This window comes from Carcharodon carcharias, chromosome 20, assembly GCF_017639515.1.
Source record: "Carcharodon carcharias isolate sCarCar2 chromosome 20, sCarCar2.pri, whole genome shotgun sequence".
NCBI classification, from domain to species: domain Eukaryota; kingdom Metazoa; phylum Chordata; class Chondrichthyes; order Lamniformes; family Lamnidae; genus Carcharodon; species Carcharodon carcharias.
In genome coordinates this window covers 63050257-63071103 of record NC_054486.1, presented here as the reverse complement: position 1 = coordinate 63071103, position 20847 = coordinate 63050257, and the positions used below count along the sequence as shown (strand labels likewise).

The window sequence follows — 20847 nt, the reverse complement described above, 5'->3', positions numbered from 1 at the left end:
GTCAAGTTCTAATTATGGTCAACGTAAAAGCTTCCAAATGCTTCTGAGAGTTTAAAATTCTCACTCAGACCCCTAAGTAGAACATCTCACTGGGAAGTAACTATGAATCAATAATGACTCTCTCTGGCTGGCATTAATGGTGTTTGAAGGTATGAAGAATTCTCCAGTATTATGGCCTGCTCTGCCAACTGAAGAAGAAAGCAATAGATGAGCAAAAATCTCAGATGTTTATATGAAATTCTCCAGTTTTTTTTTTTCTGAAACTGAAATCTTCTGAATTACCTGTAATTCATTTCCAGCAGCAAATTGTTTCAAATGTGTAAAGAAATCTCAGAGATGAACTTTCCGTATTTTATTTCCTTGATTTGTCCTGAATTTTTGAATGATTTCTCGTCTCTTGGGAGATTACATGACTTTAGGATGGGGTGAAGAGTGTATGTTTTGTGATGTACAAGGCATCGCAGTTGTTTAGGACAGGCTGGATGGACTAGAGGGTTTTCTCATATAAGTAATTCGTAATGTATCCATTAAAATTTCTCTCCTTGACCTATCTTCTGGAAGATGGTGACTAATGTATCCCAAATCTCTCACCTCAGCTTGGATGGATTGTATCATTCTCTGATGTTACATTTTCTGATTCTGTGACATCTAGTCTTATTTTTCCTAGCCTCTTGATTTATTACCATCATCTTTTCCAGACCATAGCAGTCTTAACAACTTTCCTTGTGACTCCTGAATAATGTGTTCTCCGTATATGATGTTTGTTACCACCGCTATTTCCTCGAGTGCTAGTTCAAGTATCCTTCAATTGTAAATAGCCTTGACAAAAATGTTCTAGTGCATGCTTTTAGCACCATAATCCAAGAGATTCTAGGGTCCGATTTTTACATCCATACCATACTTCTAACAGCACACACTTTCTGGCGATAATTATTCATCTTTCCTGGGTGTTAAAGTGGCAAGCTTAGAAGCTGCCTGATTTTCATTGTCATGAAGTCAATGAATGAGAATGTTATTGTATATATTTATTGTCCCCACTTGATATATTTGAAAGGGGTATTCCTCCTGTTAAATAACTCATTTACGTGTTCTATGCTCTGTTTAACTTCATCATTAGATGTCCAAAATAACAGATTACTCAAGTAAGCAATTTTATTCATTTGCTCTATTTTTGTACTAGTAAATGTTCAAAAGCACTTTTCCTCTTATTGCTTTTTTACAAATAATTCCAGGTTTGTCTAATTTATCTTTGTCTCTTGTAATGTTTTATATTTACAATGGTACTGTTTCATTGGCACACCTTGGATTGTTTACCAAATTTTCCACCATCTTGACCCCAAGTCACCTAGATTTCCTGTCATAATGTATTCCAATTAAATGAGGAAAATATTTGGATAATATGCCACATCTGCTAGAGGCATCAATGCTTAAAAAGGTATGGGTTAATTAAGAACAATGAACACAATTTGTAAAGTGCAGGTCGCACTTCACTGACTTATTTGAATTCTTCAAAATGACTGAATATGTTTATAAGTGATGTGGTATATTTGAACTTTTAAGCAATATTTGATAAAGTGCCTCATTACAGACTTGTTACAAAAGCTAAAACCTAAGCTATTAAATGTAAAACGAATTATAAAAAAGTAAATTAATGTTTTTCATTGTCTGGGTGTAGCTATTGATATACCCAGAGGCAGCTTCTGTTTGCAATTGCATAACTGATTGGAATTTTAGATGTTTGGTCTTGGGGGTCTGGATGTCACTAGCAAGGTTATTAGTAACATAACCACTAGGCTACCAAACTCACTTAACATAATTTGCCAACACCACATTAGGGAGTACACCAAAATGTGAGGAAGAATTTAAGAAGATAGTGTTAGAGAAGTAAGCAGATATGTGTTAAATACAATGAAGCTAAATGTGAGGTTGTGTGTTTGATGGGGGATGGGAATAGGAGGAAGCTAGAATATACCAAGATGGTAAAAATTATTTTTAAAAAGTGGAAGAGCAGAGATTTCAAGATAGGAATACACAGATCTTTAAAAGCAGAATTGGAGTTGGGGATAAAATGCTAATCTGAGTTAGGCACATTGAATACAAAAACAGAAATATGTATTTGAACAAGACCATGGTTAGGCAAAGTTGGTGCTGTTTTGAGCACCCCATTGTAGAAAGGCATTGGCACAATATAGATTTACTAAGATACATCTAAACATAAAATTATAGTTTACAATAGACTTGAAAAACTGTTCCTGTATTCTCTATAGGTAAGATTAAAGGAGAAGATAAGCTCCTATAAGTGTTCAAAGTTTTAAACTGTTGATGATAAATTGTGAAAGATCAGTGAATCATTAATAAGTAGCCATGAAGCATAAAGCAGCATATTAAATGTTTTCATGCATCACAGTATAGAATGCATTATACTGCAGTTACGTGATTAGACCAATACCTGGTAAAAGAAAAATATTCATTAACGGCAGAAAGAGCAGGGAAATGGGATTAGAGTAGTGTAACACTGGCGCAGGCACAGTGGATTGAATGGCCTCTCTTAGTGCTTCAATTTCTGATAATATCCTTGTATTGGTCTTCTGTTGATCCTATTCATTTTGACTCATCAACTCTTACTGCTTCTTGCTCCCAGCAAAGATTCCTAATAAGCCTTTTATCTGTCTTTCCAACCAATCCAAACCTTTGCTCTTTATCTTTTATGCAACAACCTGTTGAACCCTTCTCCCTTCAACCCTTAAAATCAACTGTTTTGAGTGTATGCTCCTGTGTGTGTGTACTTATGTGTATGTATCTGCCTCTCCCTGTCTCTCTGTCTCTCTGTCTCTCTTTGTGCCTGTCTTTTTTCTCTTGTCCGTGTCAACTTTTTCCGTCCCTGTGGTCTGTCTTGCATTCGCTCTCGCGCGCTCGCTCTCTCTCTTCCCCCCCCCTTCTCTAGCATGATCAAAATACAGAACTGTTCAAGACCCTCAATGTGCCAATCTGCGAATATCATGTGCCCTGTGAAGTCTACTGACCCGAGAAAACGTGTGAACATTGCTGAATTCTGTAAAGTTGAAGAATTAAGTTTTGCCCTTTTTTTGTGGTTTTCAGCTTTATGTATTGGAGAAACTTGAAAGTTGTTTCTATTTCTAGTACAGCTTTCATGATGCTCAATCATTCTCTTTTGCAGTGTGTACACAGCTCCTAGTATCCAGACCTGATGAAGAGAACATAAGCTCTTATCTGCAGCTGATAGACAAAAGTGTAGGTCATGAGGTGAGTATGAGTATAATTACTCAAGATTAGACAAACTATCTGAAAATCTACCATTGTTTAAAGTTTTACATGTTTGAACCTGTCCCCGATCCTATTTTCCCAATTTAGTTTGATATAATCTTGTGAATTTACTGGCTGGACTTTGCGTTCCTTGGCAGGGTGAGGGAGGCAGAACGGAAACTGAGTGGTCTACTCGTTCCCTCCTGTCGTCTCTGCTTGTTCAATCAAGCGTTGGATGGCCAATTAGTGGCCATCCAACAGGAAGGAGGCCAATTATAGGAGCAAATGGCTCCTCACAATCGGCACAGTAGGCCAGGATTTAATGTGGCAGAGGTGTGTACAAGATGAAGGTCATGGCTAGAATTGTAAAGGCACCCTGCTCTCAGAGTCAGCATTTTTTACCCTCAACAAAGTTTTTAAATATTGACTTAGAAAAACATACAGATGCAGCCAACTTAATTAGCAGATTCTGCTGCTACATTCAACCATAGTCCTAGTGTCAGGCCTTTTCGTCTGCCCTTATGCTGCCTTGTCATAATGGTGTAAAAGACTCCCAAACTTTTCCACCTCTGACGCCCGAAAATTCAGCAGGCAATGAAAAATTGCAGCCAATTGGGTTGTTAACAAAATTAATAGCTTGTTAATTAGTTATTTGCCAATTTCCACGCCTGTTCGCCTTCTGTAATTTGGGAGACTGGTGCGATGATGTCGTATTGCCATCATGATGTCATCACACCCTAGTTTGTCTTACCATGGAGCTAGGGGAGTGGGACTCAATCTGCAAATGTAAATTCCAGCCCGCTACCTTTTATACATCTAAGATGACCAAACAAAGGAAAATCTGCAAATGCAGGAAACATACATTTCTAAAAGAATTTTCTATTTTCATTTCTAAATGATCACCTCTGATACTTCCTTTTGTTTTTCAAAGCCTGAGTTTTTCAAACTTTTGCTCATATCTCAGACCTCCAACAGTAGGAATCAGACTTATGGCACTTCTCTGAACTGCGCCCGGTCCTTCAATATCTCCCTGTGGTCTGCCTCTCCCTCCTCAAATAGTGCTATATAAATGCAAGTTATAGGCCTGACTTTTCATGCTGACTGAGAGACTCTCCATCTGCACTAGAATACCAGCAGAGGCCCAAATCTAAAAGTCCCACCCTCGAACACAACCTGCACTATTTTTGTGGCGGGGGGAGGATGCAGGGGTTGGGGAATGGGGCGGGTTATAAATCGCATATTTTTGTTCCCAGTGGCAGCTACCCATATAAACCAGCATCTGCCTTCACTTGTGTGATTTTAATGAAGAATCCTAAAGTGTGCAGATTGGACCTGGTAGAAGCAGGTCTGAACCTTGTGAATCTGTTTGGAAAGCCAGGTTTGGAGGCATAATGTACCCCTTTGGATATGGTCCCAGGACACCTTTGAGAGAGGTAAGGCACCCTTAGGGCTAAGTCAGGTGCCCTTTGGGGTTGTTAAAAGTAGATAGGATTGTGCAAAAAAAATTCTTAACCTCATTGGAACTGTCAAAGAACTGTCAAGGCTGTCAAAGAACCATCAGGCCTTTAAATTTAAAAATAAGTTTTGAGTTTTAAAAAAATCAGTGCCTCCTATTTCACTCTGTCACATAAGTCTGAAGGTTATCATTATAGGATTTGTACTGCAAGACTGATTTTACAACCCAACATTATCACATTGGGGTACCTGTTAAGTAAGTAGTTTGACAGCTCCAAGTGGCAATAGGATAGAAATTTTTGTTTCCATAAGAGATTAATTGAAGGAATTTCAAGGCATTGAATGTTTTTTTTATCGATGAGTGTGTTTTTCTTCAGTGACGTCATCAATAGACAACTTTATTTTATGTCAGCATGGCTCCTGAGGTGTGCCCATATTAGGTGAGTTGGCATGGAGGGGGCAAGAGCAAAGGGTGGTGGCATGAGTTGGCACTAAGTTGGCATAGGAGCTATAAAAGGCCATGCAGATGAGTGGGGTGTGAGTTGGCATAGGCTTATGAGGGGCATTGGTTGACATAGGGGTATGAGGGGCCATGGGTAGGAGTAGAAGGGTATGAGGTGGCATAAGTTGGCATGGGGAGTATGTTGGGTAGGAGTGAGGGCTGGAGGGCTACTTTTTGTTTTAAATAATTTATTTTAATAACAAAATACCAGAGTATAGAAGCAAGCTTTCTGCTCAGCCTGCCTCCACACTCTGCACTCTTCCCAGGTGGCAGGCCCAACTTCTAATCCAGCCCACCCCCCAATTCAGAAAGAAAATCCGACTTTCTGGGCCTCTATTTCCTGGGTTAGATTGGCGGAGCCGAGAAATGTCCCATTTCTGCACTCCTGACACGGGAGCAGAAATTGGGCCATAATCTCGGGCCAGAATTGGACACAATATGAGGTTGGTCTGACTAGAGCACATTACAGTTTAACCATGGCATCCTGTCACAGTCTATACTGTTCAGCATTCTATTTACTTTGCAACAATTGGCAAGTGAAAAGGTAGTGAGGATCTGTTATGTTAATATCCTGTCAGCATACTGAACAATGAAAGATGAGCCTTACCCTAGATTCATCAGCTGTTTGACATGGACTTAAGACTGTAAGAGGATTTTCTTTAAGTTGCTATTTATAATTTCTACATGCCTTTCTGGTTTTCATTTTTAATTTAGGAAATTACTAATTGGTAAATTTAATTTACACTTGAAGATTTTTGAATAATTGTTTGCATTCAAATAAGCTCTTATAACAGCATCACCTACCAGTAATTTGTTTGAGTAAATATTTTGCAGAATTCTTAAGTTATCAGGCTGCATATGATGATAGGCTAAATAGTTATAGTGCATGTTTTAAATAGAAGAATATTTATCAGTTTTTTTTTTGTTTTCCAATAGTTTCCTGATTTGTATTAACTTAACTTGTCTTGAACAGATAGGTCAGTGTTTGCATTCCATGCCACCGTGCTCCCACCTTACTTGATCTCACCCCATCAATCTATCCTTCTATTCCTTTTTCTCTCATGTACTTATGTAACTTGCTCTTAAATGCATCTGTGCTATTTGGGTCAACCACTAAATTTGATTGAGTTACTCTGGAGCAACACAGACTATACTTAACAGATTTTTAAAAGTCGCTGTACAAATACTCAATACCTCGTACACTCAAGGGAATGTTAAAGACTACAAGATTCCTTTCCAACCTGGAGAAGATCAAGGAACCTCTAGATGCATTAAATCTTTGCTAGCACTGTGCAGTCAGTGTTAAAAGTTTAAATTTGTACAATGGAAACCTAATTTACATTCTTTTCAAAGTGCAGGTCTATTTGCATTGGAGTTTGTTGTTTCTGAAACTGAAGTTTTTTTTTGTTTAAAGATCAGGTGCAAATAAGCTGCTTTGTAGTAGCTATAATATTTTGCTATTTCAAAATTCTTGCACTATTGCTGGCAAGAAATGCTAACTAAATTTTGCAGTAAATAAATACTTTGTTAAAGCTCTGGTTGTTTCAATATTAAATAATAAACAAGCATGTGTTCTAAATTTTAGAAAAGTCAGCCAAGGTATGTGCGCAGTAACAAATGAAGAGAAGCAATTACTTGTTCTATTCCTTAAGATGAGGTCGGCCACATCAAAATTTCCTCCCTCTGGACATTCTAGATTTTTTGTTTCACACTTTTACCTGCATACATAATTCCTTTTATAATTTATGTTTATGTGTGCTTTTATATTTTTTTGAAAAATGCTGCTTTTACCTTGCAATTGAAATTTGTTTGAAGAACTTTTAAGTTTTATTAGAAATTTCATACACAACTGCTGTTCTTATTAAAACCTAAGGCGCAAACAAGAAAAGTTAATCAAATGGGTACCCGATACAAAATATGGGTTCCACCTATACCATGTATAACACATGTAGATGTTCAGCTTATCGTTATTTGGTAGTACAGAACTTGAGTATTGCTGAAAAATGTGACATGCTGTCGGAGATTTTCATCTTGCAATTATTAGGACAGTTCACAAGAATAGTAAAGGAACCAACCATTTATACTGCATGAGAAGAGAGTGCAGATTGGTGGGCAAGTGGACTCTGGTAGAGATGTTGCCATGGAGAATGCACCAGCGAGCAGTTAACTGCCAAGCTTTTGTTCAAATTCAAACCAGGCAGGCAACAACTGGCATATTGTATCAAACAGCATGTCCCTTTGGCTGTTCGTAACAGGCAAAGTACTTACCGTACCCAACCAGCCCACGCTTGCAAAACTCAAAACATAGTGTCCAACGTTAGATGTGATTCTGCGATTGGACAACACTTGTTAAACAGTCCTGATTGTGCTAAGAATTACACTGAAAACCAATTTAAGATTATCCGTTGAGTTTGCAATGTGGCTCACTTACGCATGCTAGAAGCCACATAAATTCACACACGGGGCCCTGTCCTTTGCAGACAGAAAGAGCATGTTCATGCATTGCAGCTTTTTCAACCAAACAAAAGCTTGGAGAACAGCCATTCCCTGGTTTATTTCCAAAGGAAATGCCTTGACCAATCAGCGTCAACCTGCCTGGTTTGAATTTGAATAAAAGCTTGGCAGTTAACTGTTCCCTGGTGCATTCTCCATGGCAATGCCTCTACCAATCATCGTCTACTTGCCAACCAATCAGCACTTTCTAATGCAGTGTAAATTGTTGTTCCCCTTACTATTTTTCTTGAGAAATATCCTGATGAGTGCAAGATGAAAAGCTTCAACAGCATGTCTCTTTTTTCAGTAGTATTCATGTTTAGCTTAGTTCAGTGGTAGCACTCTCATTTGAATCTGATAGCTATAGTTCAAGCTGTGTTCCAGCTCATAATCTAGTCTGGTACTTCAGTGTGGTACTAAGGGATTGTTGGAGGTATTGGCTTTTGGATGAGATGTTTAACTGAATAAAAAACACATGCTTTAAGCCCCTTCAGATGAACATAAAAGATCCAATGAAACGATTTTTGAACAGCAGAGTGCCCTGATAATATTCCTCCCTCAACCAGCTTTGCCAAAATAGATTCACTAGCCATTCGTATTTTACTGTTTGGGGCTTTGCCGTGTACAGATTGACTGCTGTGACAGATTGCTGTCAAACAAATATTTTTCTAACTCGAGGGAAAGGACAATTTTGTTACTTATGGAAGTATATTATGCCTTTAGATTATTCAGTATGTGCATAATGCATTTCTGTATTGATTTTTTATGATAACCATTACTTTCAGATGTATAGTAATTAAATTAATTTTCATAATGCATAAATATTATATAATGACCTGGGGTATTCTAGACATTATTTGTGTCAATATGTTTTTTAAGCATATGATCTTTTATTGTGTAGATTTTGTTTTTACAGAATAGATATTTATTGTGATATACCTGGGAGTTGTATTAAATTTGCTGTTTGTAAGCGGAAATCAAAATGTATAATAATTTGGAATAACTGTGTAACCTGCGTGGTACTAAGGGATTGTTGGAGGTATTGCCTTTTGGATGTGATGTTCAACTGTGTTACTCTCTGATGTAAAGAGAGAAAAACATTAGTTTTACCACCTATGTATGTGAAGTGTAATTTTACAATCTGAAAATGTCCCATTAGTATTAGTTTGAATGATGCTTAATAATGTTATGTTGACTTAATTTATGAATTTAAAATTAATGTTTTCACACTGTGTACTGATATTTTGTAATTTTAATTAGAATTGTTTGCTTTTTCCTTAGGCTTTTACAGAGACACAGAAGAAGAGATTGTTGTCATGGAAACAGCAGGTTCAGAAGCTCTTTAGGTCTTTCCCCCGGAAATCCCTCTTGGATATGCCAAGCTATCGACAGCAAAGAAGGTGTGTTTTAATATTTATTTTTTCAATTGTGGATTTATGATCTATTCATTTTAAATCCATTTATCATTCCTAACTAATATGTGACTTTATTTAATAAAATTGTGGGATGAGCAAAAGAAAAAATCTGAATTTCCATTTCCTTTTGGTTTTGCACTAATTAGTGCAAATAATGTAAACTTCTATAACTTGCAAACTATCAGCCAAATAAAATAATGCCCTATTACTGCTTACTTATTCCTGATATCCAGACAATAAATGATTCTGGAGGCAATTCCAGTGCATTTTTACTGTTTTAAGTTGATCACTAATGTAGCATTAGAAGTTATTGGTTGTTCCAGTTTATGTAATCAAGTATCCTCAAGTGTTCAATTCAATGATATATTTGCTACTCTGCAAAAAGAGAATGTGTGAATCGATATTTAAAAAGGATTTTTGTGCAATACTAGTTGCAATTAAATTTGTATTAATACTTATAATGTGCCTTTGGTGCTGGGCCTGTTTTCTATCACTTTATTGAATAGTTACTTCACTGCTATCAAGTGAACATCTCTAAATTGAAGTGCATTCTTCTTATTGATCAGTGTAGTATGGTTTATGATTGCTCTTTAAGAGTAAAATGATGTAGATTAATCTAATAGACATGTAGGAGAACAGAAAATTGCTATTTTAGGCCAGGTAGAATAATTGAACAAGATTGTACTATTCAAGTAATTTAAACAGGCTTTAGAAGCTCTGTATATGAACAACAAAGCTAATACAATCACTTAAATATCATTGCAAATTCTTAGTCATTCACAAAACAGTGTTGAAGTTTCTATAGCATGTATTTAGTATTCAACTAGGCAAAAACCTTCTCTTGCATTTAATTTTGTTCAACATTCTTATCAAACTACCTTGGGTTCATTGCTTTTTTTAAATAAAATTTCACTTAAAAACTTCATGTGTTTCGTTTTCAGATGGGAATAAGCCAGAAATCTAAACATGGTCAAAATTTACTTTGTTTAATCAGGCATTTTGACTTTTTAATTGTGAAATTATCGATTAATTAATGAAGAAAAGCTCAAACGTTTGGAGCAAAACTACATTTAAATGTCATACTGTTGATTCATTTTATAGTAATTACAATTCCCTAATTTTGAGTTATTCTCAGGGTGGGTCAGTCAAAGTCAAGCAGAGCAAATTGCTCATTCTCTCTAAAGAAGTTAATAATAATCAAAATACAAAATGCAGCTTATGTATTTTTTCTCTGCACACTTTTGCACTTTTTTTTTCGTTTTTGTCTCCATCATATTTTCATTAATCAACAGAGGCAAATCCAGCCTGTGAGCATCAATAGAGAAATGGTGAATGATAACCCCTAACTAACAATTTGTTCTAGACATGAATGTCTTATCTTCCCCTCCAACCTTTTTGTGACAATCCAGCAAATTCTGAAGGGAAACCTGAATATGAAGGAGATTTGAATGTAGAACTTCTTATAGTGTATCCACTTTTTAACATTGCGACAAGGTTCCAAAACCTTGCTTGCTTTTATGGGCTTACGTCTTTATTGAATGTCAGTGTATTTATGAATGTAAACCAAGAAATGCACAACACTCAATGTAATATATCTAATGTGTATTTTGCTTGTGCAATCATGAAGAGGTTGGGTGGTGTGATTTATGTTGACACATTATGTTCTGCCGAGTCATTTGGCATGAAAGATATAACATATACACCATTTTATTCCAATTAATGTTTAAAAGGCCTACAGTCATGATTTTTAAGATATGTATCATTTTTTGAAACCATGAAATTGAAGAAAAAGACTGCACAGTGTAGCTTTTGAGTTTTCTAGCTGAAAGCTGTGTATGCTAGCCATATGTTTGTGTATTCTGTCTTTCTATGCAATAGCAGGTATATTCTCTTCATTTAATATTTAAAGCTAAACATTGTTTTTCCTTTATTTTATGTTTCTCTTTTTAATTAGCTGCAAAATAACTTCACTTTCATTAGAGAATTTGACAATTACTTGGAAATTACAACATGCATGCAGGCCAGCTGATCAAACCAGTCTATCTTTCACATAAGCAGTGACTCTAATGAAATTGTTCCCATTGCCAGAAGGATTTAGAACTGGAGGGCACCAATTTAAGCTGATTGACAAAAGAAGCCGTAGCAACATGAGGAAAAATCTTTTATGCAGCGAGTGGTTAGGATCTGGAATACAGGGGAGTAAGACTAGCTGTGTTGCTCTTGCAGACTGGTATCCTCCTTTGAATCTATGATAAATGCCATATGCAAACCATGTTCCTCTACTTAATCTCTTTTCCTTCAGTCACTTCAGTAACCCATTCTGGTTTTGGCTTTGCATCGTTCACATCCTCACGATCCTCCATGTATATAAAAATGATTTTCTTGAACTTTGTCGTAAATCCCTTAGATCCTATTTTCTACACCTTCAATCACTGGAAACAGATTCGATCTATTCTGTCCAATACCCTAAATTTTAAACATCTGTGTCAAATCACCCAATCATCTCAGAATCATGGTTGGAGTAATGAAAACAGCTTTAATTTTTCAAGTTCTGATTTGTATTTTCCCACAAGAGACAGCATTCTGATGGATCTTTGATCTATCTTCTCTTAATACCTCACCATTGTTCCTATAACGTAGAGCCCAAAATTGCACGAGTCCTCAAGCAGACATTACATTCCATGTGCCACATTTTGAACATTCCAATAGTTTATCAATATGCCTTTTCGGTTTCCTTTGATACTCCCGTTTATTTACTATGCCTGCTATTTTAGCATTTTCTGTAAAATTGGACACTACTTCCTCTACCCTTTATCCAAATCATTGACATATAAAGTAAATAGAAGCGATACCAGAACAGAACACTGTGGGGCACTGCTACCCATGTCCAACCACTGAAAAAACTGCCCTTAACTCCTTACTGTTTGTCAGGTTAGCGTATGTTATTTGAAACTCCCATATCCTGCAGGAACATCACATCTATGCTGCCATTATTATAAATGTTAGATAACAAACTTTGACTAAAATACTTTAATTTCAGTTAAACTACTCTGCTCCTCTTTCCTCTATTCTCTTTACTCCCCCTCTTGTCAAATTTCTGTTCATGGAAATACTATTTCAATTATGTTCCTCATTCCCTTTTCCATGTACACTCTGGTGTGCCTGGTACATGCTATCTGCTCATTGTGTTGTATTCCTACCAAATTAAATCTCAAAATAATTTCAGCTGCCAAGTTAGCTCAACTAAAATAGGTTAATATTATGGTCATCTAATACCTGTTAACTGACAATTGACTATGTACAAATTTAAATTTTTAACGTTCAGTCAGAGGGAAACAACACGCACAAAGGACTAAAGAAATTATAGACATTCCACATAAATTTATTTTTGGCTCACTGCAGGACATCTGTTGGGGCTTTGATAGCTTTACTTTAAGTCAATTTTTGTCATGACAGTTGTTAATTTTTTAAATGTTAAAACTGAATGTTGTATTTACCTATCTGTTCTTTGCATAGCTGGGGTTTTAGTCAGTCCAACTCCTTACCAGCAGCTGGATCTGTGGGTGGAGGAATGGGTAGACGAACTCAGCGCCAATTTCAGATGCCCCCTCGAAATATGCCCACAGCTCGTCTGGGTCTTATGGGCCCCAGTGGACTTATGGGTGCTCCACAGCGTAGTGCAACCAGCAATCCTGCCATATTAAAACAAGGGAGACAGGTTTGTTCAAGTCTTTTTGCCTTTGTATCACACTTTGAAAGATGTGTAAATATGTATCCTTGGAAATTTGTTGGTTGAAGTGCAATTTTTGTTTAGCAAACAACTTAAACAGGAGTGTTGTATCTTAATAGGACAGGAAAATAGACTGTTTAACTACATTTGCCAAATCTGAATTGGAAACATTTCTCAGATTTTCCTGATTTGAGAACTTTTCTGGTTCCTATTTAAAAAGACCCAGTGAGAACAGTTTGCAGGAATTTCCTGTTTTTCCTCACTTTGGTGTGTAGAGGTACTGAAACAGGATGATAAAAATATGGAAGAAGAACAGACTCTGCTTCTCTGAGAATAGGAGAAGCCAAGAATTTTATGTACAGAACCGAGTTGTACAACATTTTCATTCAGAGAGTGTAGATGTAAAACAATCAATGAAATTTGTGAGGATGGTAAGCTCTGGAGTAATAGATGTAAAATGTGCAACAGATTTTAAATGCCAACAATTGGCCTATCTAGAGGCAGTATATTTTAAAATTATTTTATAATAAATGGCTTGTATTTCCACAGAACCTATGGTTTGCTAACCCTGGAGGAAGTAACAGTATGCCAAGTCGAACCCATAGTTCAGTACAGCGTACCCGTTCACTGCCAGTACACACATCACCACAAACTATGCTGATGTTCCAGCAGCAAGGTGAGTAGGAGAAGCTCAAGCAGATACCTTTCTATACATGGATACAAATTAACATCAACACTTGTAAAAGCTTGGAAAATGTTGAGCCTCAATTGTCACTATGAATTCCTCCTGACTTATAAAAAGTTTATTTCTCCCCACATAGCCAGCATGTAGGGCAGCTGTTTGGCTAAAGTCCAGAATATGCAAACCCTAGTCTGCTATAGCTTGAGCAAAACTTTTCTGACGCTAGTCAGATTACTGGATTGATTAAATCACAGACATCAGTTGTGGGATTTGTCCCTATAAATAACAGGTTGACTATGCTGGATCTTTACTTAGCTTTCCACCATAGGCTTTATGTTACAGCTGGAATTCTATTGCATTAGTGCAACTACAACAAACCTTTCTATTTTTAAATTATGTAGTATAACAGATGCATCATGGAAGATATTCAGCTGATTAGTATTCATTAAGCTCATTGTAATTTTATATTAACTGAGAAATATGCTATGAAAGCTTAAGTATTTTTTGTTTTTGTCCTGTTAAATATTTTTGTAGCACCATTTGTGACTTTATTTTTATAAATTTGTTAGTAGAATAAGTAGAAAATCACAGGAAACCTTGCTAAGCATTTATAGCCTTAGATGAAATTTATAATAATTAAATAAAATGTAAAGTATCTGTTCCAAAAATTACAGCTGTTGTCAGAATTATTGGGCTGGATTTTTCTGTCGGCTGCGCCCATTTAAATTTTCAGGAAGACGGGGGTGCAGCAAAATCAGCTGCGCGCCCATCGACCTGTCAATGGCCAATTTAGGCCATTGACAGAGCAATTAAAGTAATTAGTGGACCTGCCCATCCAACCTTAAGGTTGGCGGGCAGGCCAGGAGCCCCAGCGGGAAACAGAAAAAACATGAAACCTCATCCACAGATGGGATGAGGTTTCATTTAGGGTTTCAAAAATTTTAATAAAGTTTTTTTGGAAATTGTGAACATGTCCCAACTCATGTGACATTGTCACATGAGGGGACATATAAGGGAAATTTTATTTTTCTATTTTGAGCTTTCTCACATTTAGAGCCGATCTCCCTGAGGCTGCACTTAGACTCAGGGAGATGAGTGCACTCTTTCGTGCGCATGCGCGAAAGAGCACACTGTTGATTTTAGGAATCCCCCCACCCTGCCCCCGCCCGCATAGGGAGCGCATAGCACTTCCCTGCGGATGTCATGCTGGGCAGGCCTTAATTGGCCTGCTCACGTAAAATGGCGCTGTGCCTCCGATCGGGGGCCCCGATCGGAAGCACGCCCACATGCGCCTGCCCATCAATTTCCCCCCTGACAGGGGGATAATTCAGCCCATTGTTTCATAAAGGACTTTTGAACTTGTTTTTTACAAATTGAAAGAAAAATTATAATTTTTGAAGCTTGTGCCATGGTTTTAGAACTTTATGGTTGACTAAGTGTTTTATCTATATTACATATAAGATTCACGAGTGCTAGAAATGGTCTTTTGTACACACTGTAACTTCTGCTCTCACTGTGGCAAGATGAGGAAAGATTAGAGAAACTCTGGTTCTTTTAAACAAAGAAGGTTTGCCTGAGAGCTGACAAGTGTTTAAAACAAATTGATAAAGAAAAAGGAGAAAACTATCTTCACTGGTAAGTCAGTTAGTAACTAGAAAGCATAAATTTAACATAATAACATATTAACTGTTTCAACTGAGATTACCTTTGGTCTGTCTAGCTTGCCTACCTACATGCCCTTGATATATTTGTGATACCCTTGAATCCCATTTGACAATATTGAGTGTCGTTCTTTCTTGAAAACCATTGAGCTATCTTGTTCCATCAGCTGTGCTATGGACCTTCTTCCACCACTCTTCAGTTAAAAAGAAAAGTCCTCTTGCACCTGCATTTCCTATTTTAGTTTGTTACCCTTAGGGCAGAATTTTCCTCCCGTTGGGGGGGGGATGTTCAGGAGCTGGCACGTGGAGGCACGCCCCCAATTGGGGGTCGGGGGGTGCATGCCGCCATTTTACATGGGCAGGCCAATTAAGGCCCACCCAGTGTGACGTCCGCAAGGAAGCGCTTTGCACTCCCTGTGCGGGCGGGGGGATTCCTTGAGCCAAGAGTGCGCTCTTTTGCACATTAATCAATATTAAAAACAGGAAAAAAAATTCCCTGACATGTCCATCAATTTTAATTAAAATTTTATTAAATTTTTAAAAACCTACATGAAACCTCATCCTGCCAGGGCCCCAGCCTGCCTGTCAATCTTAAGGTTGGACGAGCAGGTCCACTAATTACGTTAATGACTTTGTCAATGGCATCAATAGGCCATTGATAGGTCGGCGGGCACATAGCTGATTCAGCTGAGCCCCCGCTGACCTGAAAATTTAAATGAGGCGAGGTGACGTTGGGAATTCCGCCTGACATCATCCTGCATCATTTTACGCGTCGGTGAGCGGGCCTTAATATGTAAACATGACCTTATGTTTAAATTCTGTACGTAACAGAAAAGGGTACTTGGATCCAATTTGTCCAAGACTTTCATAATTTTAAGCATTTTATAATGTTAAGCACTTCTATCATATCTCCTTTCAGCTTTCTCTTCGGGAACAAAATCCCAGGGTTATCAATTTTTCCTCAGTCCCCGAGGACTTTTCTTTTTAACTGAAGGGTGGTGGAAAGAGGTCAGTGGCACAGGTGATGCAACCAACTAGCTCAATGGTTTTCAAGAAAGAGCTACACACTATATTATCACAGACCATTTCCTTAAGTTTTCAGATCAACTATGTAGCCATTCTCTGTAACCCTTCCAGTAACTGAATATCCTTTTTAAAATAGGCACCTGTATGCAGTGCCCTGCAATATGTCCTCACCAGGACCAAATACAATTTTAAAATTACTTCCCTGGGTTTATGTTGTCCCGATTTGCTATACATCTGATAATTTAACAGCCTGGAGCATTCTGCTGATGGCTTCATTGATTGGCTTACTAACGCTTTAAGATCTCTCACTCTAATATCTTGAGCATTCCCATTTCACACATGATCCACTTTTCTTCTGGCAAATCTCAACTTGCCTTTCCTTGTATTAAATTGCACCTGCCATTTCTCCACTCACTGATCATTCTTATCAATTTATGATGTTCATTATTTTGCCATGCTCCCAATTTACAATTGTGTGTAAATTTGACAACTTTAGATACAATTTCCACCTCTGAATAATTGATAAAAAATTATAAACCACAGCAGTTCCAACATGGAACGATCTGGTACTTCATTGGTGAACCATGTACCTGCCTATGCACTACTGTACATTGGTAGACAACCATTTGCCAGCCCACTTTATTACATTTCCATCTATTCCATGAACTTGAACCCTAGCCTATTATGTGGGACAGAGTAGAATACCTTACTAAAATATAGATAGATGATATCTACTATATATCTCCTATCTATTAACTCTTTAATTGCTTCAAAGAAATCCAATGAATTAGTAAAACTTGACCTACCACTCATAAAACCATACTAACTGTCTCAGATTAACCCCTGTCCCATACAATGGGCAGAACTGCCTGTGCCTGCTGGCGTTGGGCATCATGGCGGGTATGTGCGGACAGTATGGCAGGAAAGTAAAAAATTATTTTCAGGACGTCGTGAAGCCAGTTTGCAATCGTCTACTCCGCCCATCAGTGGTAAGCTGCATTATAATACGTCTGCATATCATTATAAGCCCAACTTGCTGGAATCATCCCCCCCCCCCCCACGCTGGATCATCAGGGCACATCGGCATGATTGCATGCTGACGTGTTTCACAACTGAACATAAGCAACATGCACCTGGTGACCTGCAGTTTGCTTGGCATTTTGAGGCCTTTTGCCTACCTTGTTTTGGGCAGCACTCAGTCATCAGCGCCAGGCTTCACAGGCAGCACCACATCACTTTTGAAGTGGCTCACGAGCAGATCTCTACTTAGGAGACCAGCCACAAGGCGGGGTGGCTTTTCAGCGGCTGCAGGGCTATTGCTGGCTTGAGGAAGTGGGAGAAGTGGCTGCAGGCAAGGGAAGAGGCTGCAGGACTAGGGCGTTCCTGGGGAAGGGGGGGTATCCCAGGGTGTGTGTGCGGACACATGTTGATCTGTGCAAGAGACCTCGAGAGTGTGAGGGCTAAGGAGGCAATCCTCAGAGGACATGAGTCCAGATGAAGGTGTGTGAGAGAGTGAGTGGTGATGTCCCTTGAGCTGGCAGTAAGTGAGATGCCAGTGAATGTATGATGGACTTGCAATTGTGTGAATTTAGACTGGTGAGATGGTTGCCTTACCCAACGGTATCCAGAAGGCGTCCCAGGGATGCGTCACTGAATCAGGGGCTGCAGTCTTCTTGCCTCTCGGGGCCATGTTTCTGTGCAGCAGTCCTGGACTGGAAGCACTGAGAGGTGTGTGTTTCCAGGAATGCATGATTAATGATGTGGGACTGGGACGATACGGTGCGAAAATGCGCCATTGCAGCCAGTGGATAAAACGTCCTTTTTGCTGCCTGCTGCTGCACTTAGTGCAAAATTGGGATGATTCCGCCCAATGCTTCTTTATATCAAAAGAATAAAGGGGAAATATTAGCAGAATTTTTTTAAATGCAGTGATTTGTTAAGACAAAGAATGCTTTTCAGAAACAGTTGGGAAAGCAGAATCTATCATCACTTTGGAAAATATGTGGATGAATAGTTGGGGGAGAGAAATGGTAAGGAATAAGGACAGCATAGTAGAACTAAACAGAGAACTGTTTCTCAAAGCCAAAACAAGAACAATGGGCTGAATGACCACTTCTTTTCTGTAGAATTTTATGGTTCTATGAATCTTTGTATTGTGTTCATCAGATTTCTAACAGTTTGACTTAATGGTTGTGTTGTGCACAGTTGACATTCATATTAGAAATTTCCCTGCATCAGTGCACCAGTGAAGTGATATAACTTTTGCTTAATACAGCCTCTCCTTGATACAGAAACAAAAGATAATTATTATTATATGATATTACTGTGCTACAAAATAGTCTCATTGTTAATGGCGCAGTCATACACCAAGTAACATATCAGTAGCAAAATGGGTTTGTATACATAAGAGTGGGGGAAATAACTGCTTTTCTGTTCACTGCCTTCAGTCATCAAATGGTATAAGTAAATAGTAATACATCAGCAAAGTGATGGAAGGTATCATTGACAGTGCTATCAAGCGGCACTTACTCAACAATAACATGCTCACTGATGCTCAGTTTGGATTCCGCCAGGTCCACTCTGCACCTGGCCTCATTACAACCTTGGTCCAAAAATGGACCAGACCTGCTGAGTTTTTCCAGGTAATTCTGTTTTTGTTATGGACAAGTGTTGAACTCCTGAGTCGAGAGTGACTGCCCTTGACATCAAGGCAGCATTTCACAGAGTGTGGAATTAAGGAGCCCCAGCAAGACTGGAGTCAGGAGGAAAACTCTTCAGTGGTTGGAGTCATGCCTAGTACAAAGAAAGATTGTTGTGATTATTGGAGGTCAATCATATTAGACCCTGGGCATCACTGCAGGAGTTCCTCAGGCTGGCGTCCTAGGCCCAAACATCTTCAACTGCTTCATCAATGACCTTCTCTCCATCATAAGGTCAGAAGTGGGGATGTTCACTGATGATTGCACAATGTTCTGCGCCATTCATGAGTTCTCAAATGCTGAAAGCAGACTTTGACCATTTGTAGCAAGACCTGGACAATTTTCAGGATTGGGCTGATAAGTGGCAAGTTACATTCATGCCAGGCAATGACCATCTCCAACAAGAGAGAATCTAACCATCTCCCTTGACATTCAATGGCATTACCATTGCTGAATCTCCCACTATCAACATCCTGGGGCTTATCATTGACCAGAAACTGAACTGGACCAGCCATTTAAATATTGTGGCTGCAAGAGAAAGTCAGAGGCTTGGAATTTTGGAGAGAGTAACTCACCTCCTGGCTCCCCGAAGCCTGTCCACTGTCCACAAGGTCCAAGTCGGGATGGTTGCCTGGATGAGTGCAACTCCAACAACAATCAAGAAGCTCAACACCATCTCAGGCAAAGCAGCCCATGTGATTGGCACCCTATTCACCACCTTACACGTTCATTTCCTCCACCACCGTGCATAATAACAGCATCTACTCTGCTCTGCCATTTGATAAGATCATGTTGGATCTGATTGTGGCCTCAACTCTACCTTCCAGTCTACCCCCTATAGCCTTTGACTCCCTTGTGTTATGACCATAGCAGATGTTATTTGCTGAGTAAGCCAGATCCCAGAGAGAAACCTGTTTTACTGATCATAAACCATTTTTTTGTATTTTGAAAATGAGGAAGAAGAGCTACTGACCCCAAAAGCATAGAATTCCAGTAACACCTTTAGGATTTTAAATATTAAAATATTTATTAAAAAGGAAAAAAAACTTAAGCACATAAGATTAAAGTTACACAGTTAAAACAGCCTTGCAGAACAAGCCACCAAAAAAACCCACTTGGCCAAAACACACAAGTAAACAATCTTCTTGGCAACAACTCCCTTATAGTTTTTAACTATAAAAATCCAGTAATATTACCCAAGGCAAAGAATTGATGTCACTTGAATAAAGGATACCACACAACTCATCAAACACTTCCACTCAGATGTGGAAATCTAAAAGAGAGGTTCAGGAAAACACTGCTTTCTGAAAACAAAGACTTTTCTGGCTTGAAACCAGATGGCTATTTTAAATTCGCAACTTTCGCACCTCCTCAGCACACAGATCTGGTCTCAGGACATCTCCCCCACACAGTCACCACAATTCCGCTAAACATCTTTCCTTAAATATCGTTTTTCCCTTTATCTCAAATTCCATTGTCCTCACACTTCTTTGAACTCGATTTCTCCAAATATAAATATCTGTTATGTTTTCCTATTGCTTCAACTTTCAGGTATTAAATAAAATTTAATATACCTTCCCCTGTTTATCTATAAAACCTTTAAGTTGTAAAAGTTCCTTGTCACTTCTAAACTCCCCTTTAAAATTCAACAGATGAGAAACCAAGTCTCCACTTATCTCGTAATGCAAATTTTAAATCCAACCTATTTACTTGTAAATCCAACCTTGCCATAACTGTTCATTACGAATGCATGAACCTAACACCTTTATCCTTTTATCGTCTGTTCTCGACGACAAGCAGTCTTTATTAAACTCCCCCATTTGTTTAATCATGGATCCACACGTGCGCACACAGCCTTCTTTACAGAATACCACCATATTCCCAAAAAATATTCAAAAAAAAATCCATCATCACACTTGT

General features: G+C 38.3%; 1 protein-coding gene across 7 annotated transcripts in view; it reads left to right on the top strand.

The window, feature by feature from the left end:
* samd4a (sterile alpha motif domain containing 4A) overlaps positions 1-20847 on the top strand; it is a 237543-nt gene that overhangs the window by 201410 nt on the left and 15286 nt on the right. For all 7 annotated transcript variants that reach the window (XM_041214020.1, XM_041214018.1, XM_041214014.1 and 4 more), the window contains 4 exons: positions 3179-3264; positions 8996-9114; positions 12646-12847; positions 13409-13535. In XM_041214020.1, coding sequence (XP_041069954.1) covers positions 3179-3264; positions 8996-9114; positions 12646-12847; positions 13409-13535 — 534 coding nt within the window. The remainder of the gene's footprint in view (positions 1-3178; positions 3265-8995; positions 9115-12645; positions 12848-13408; positions 13536-20847) is intronic.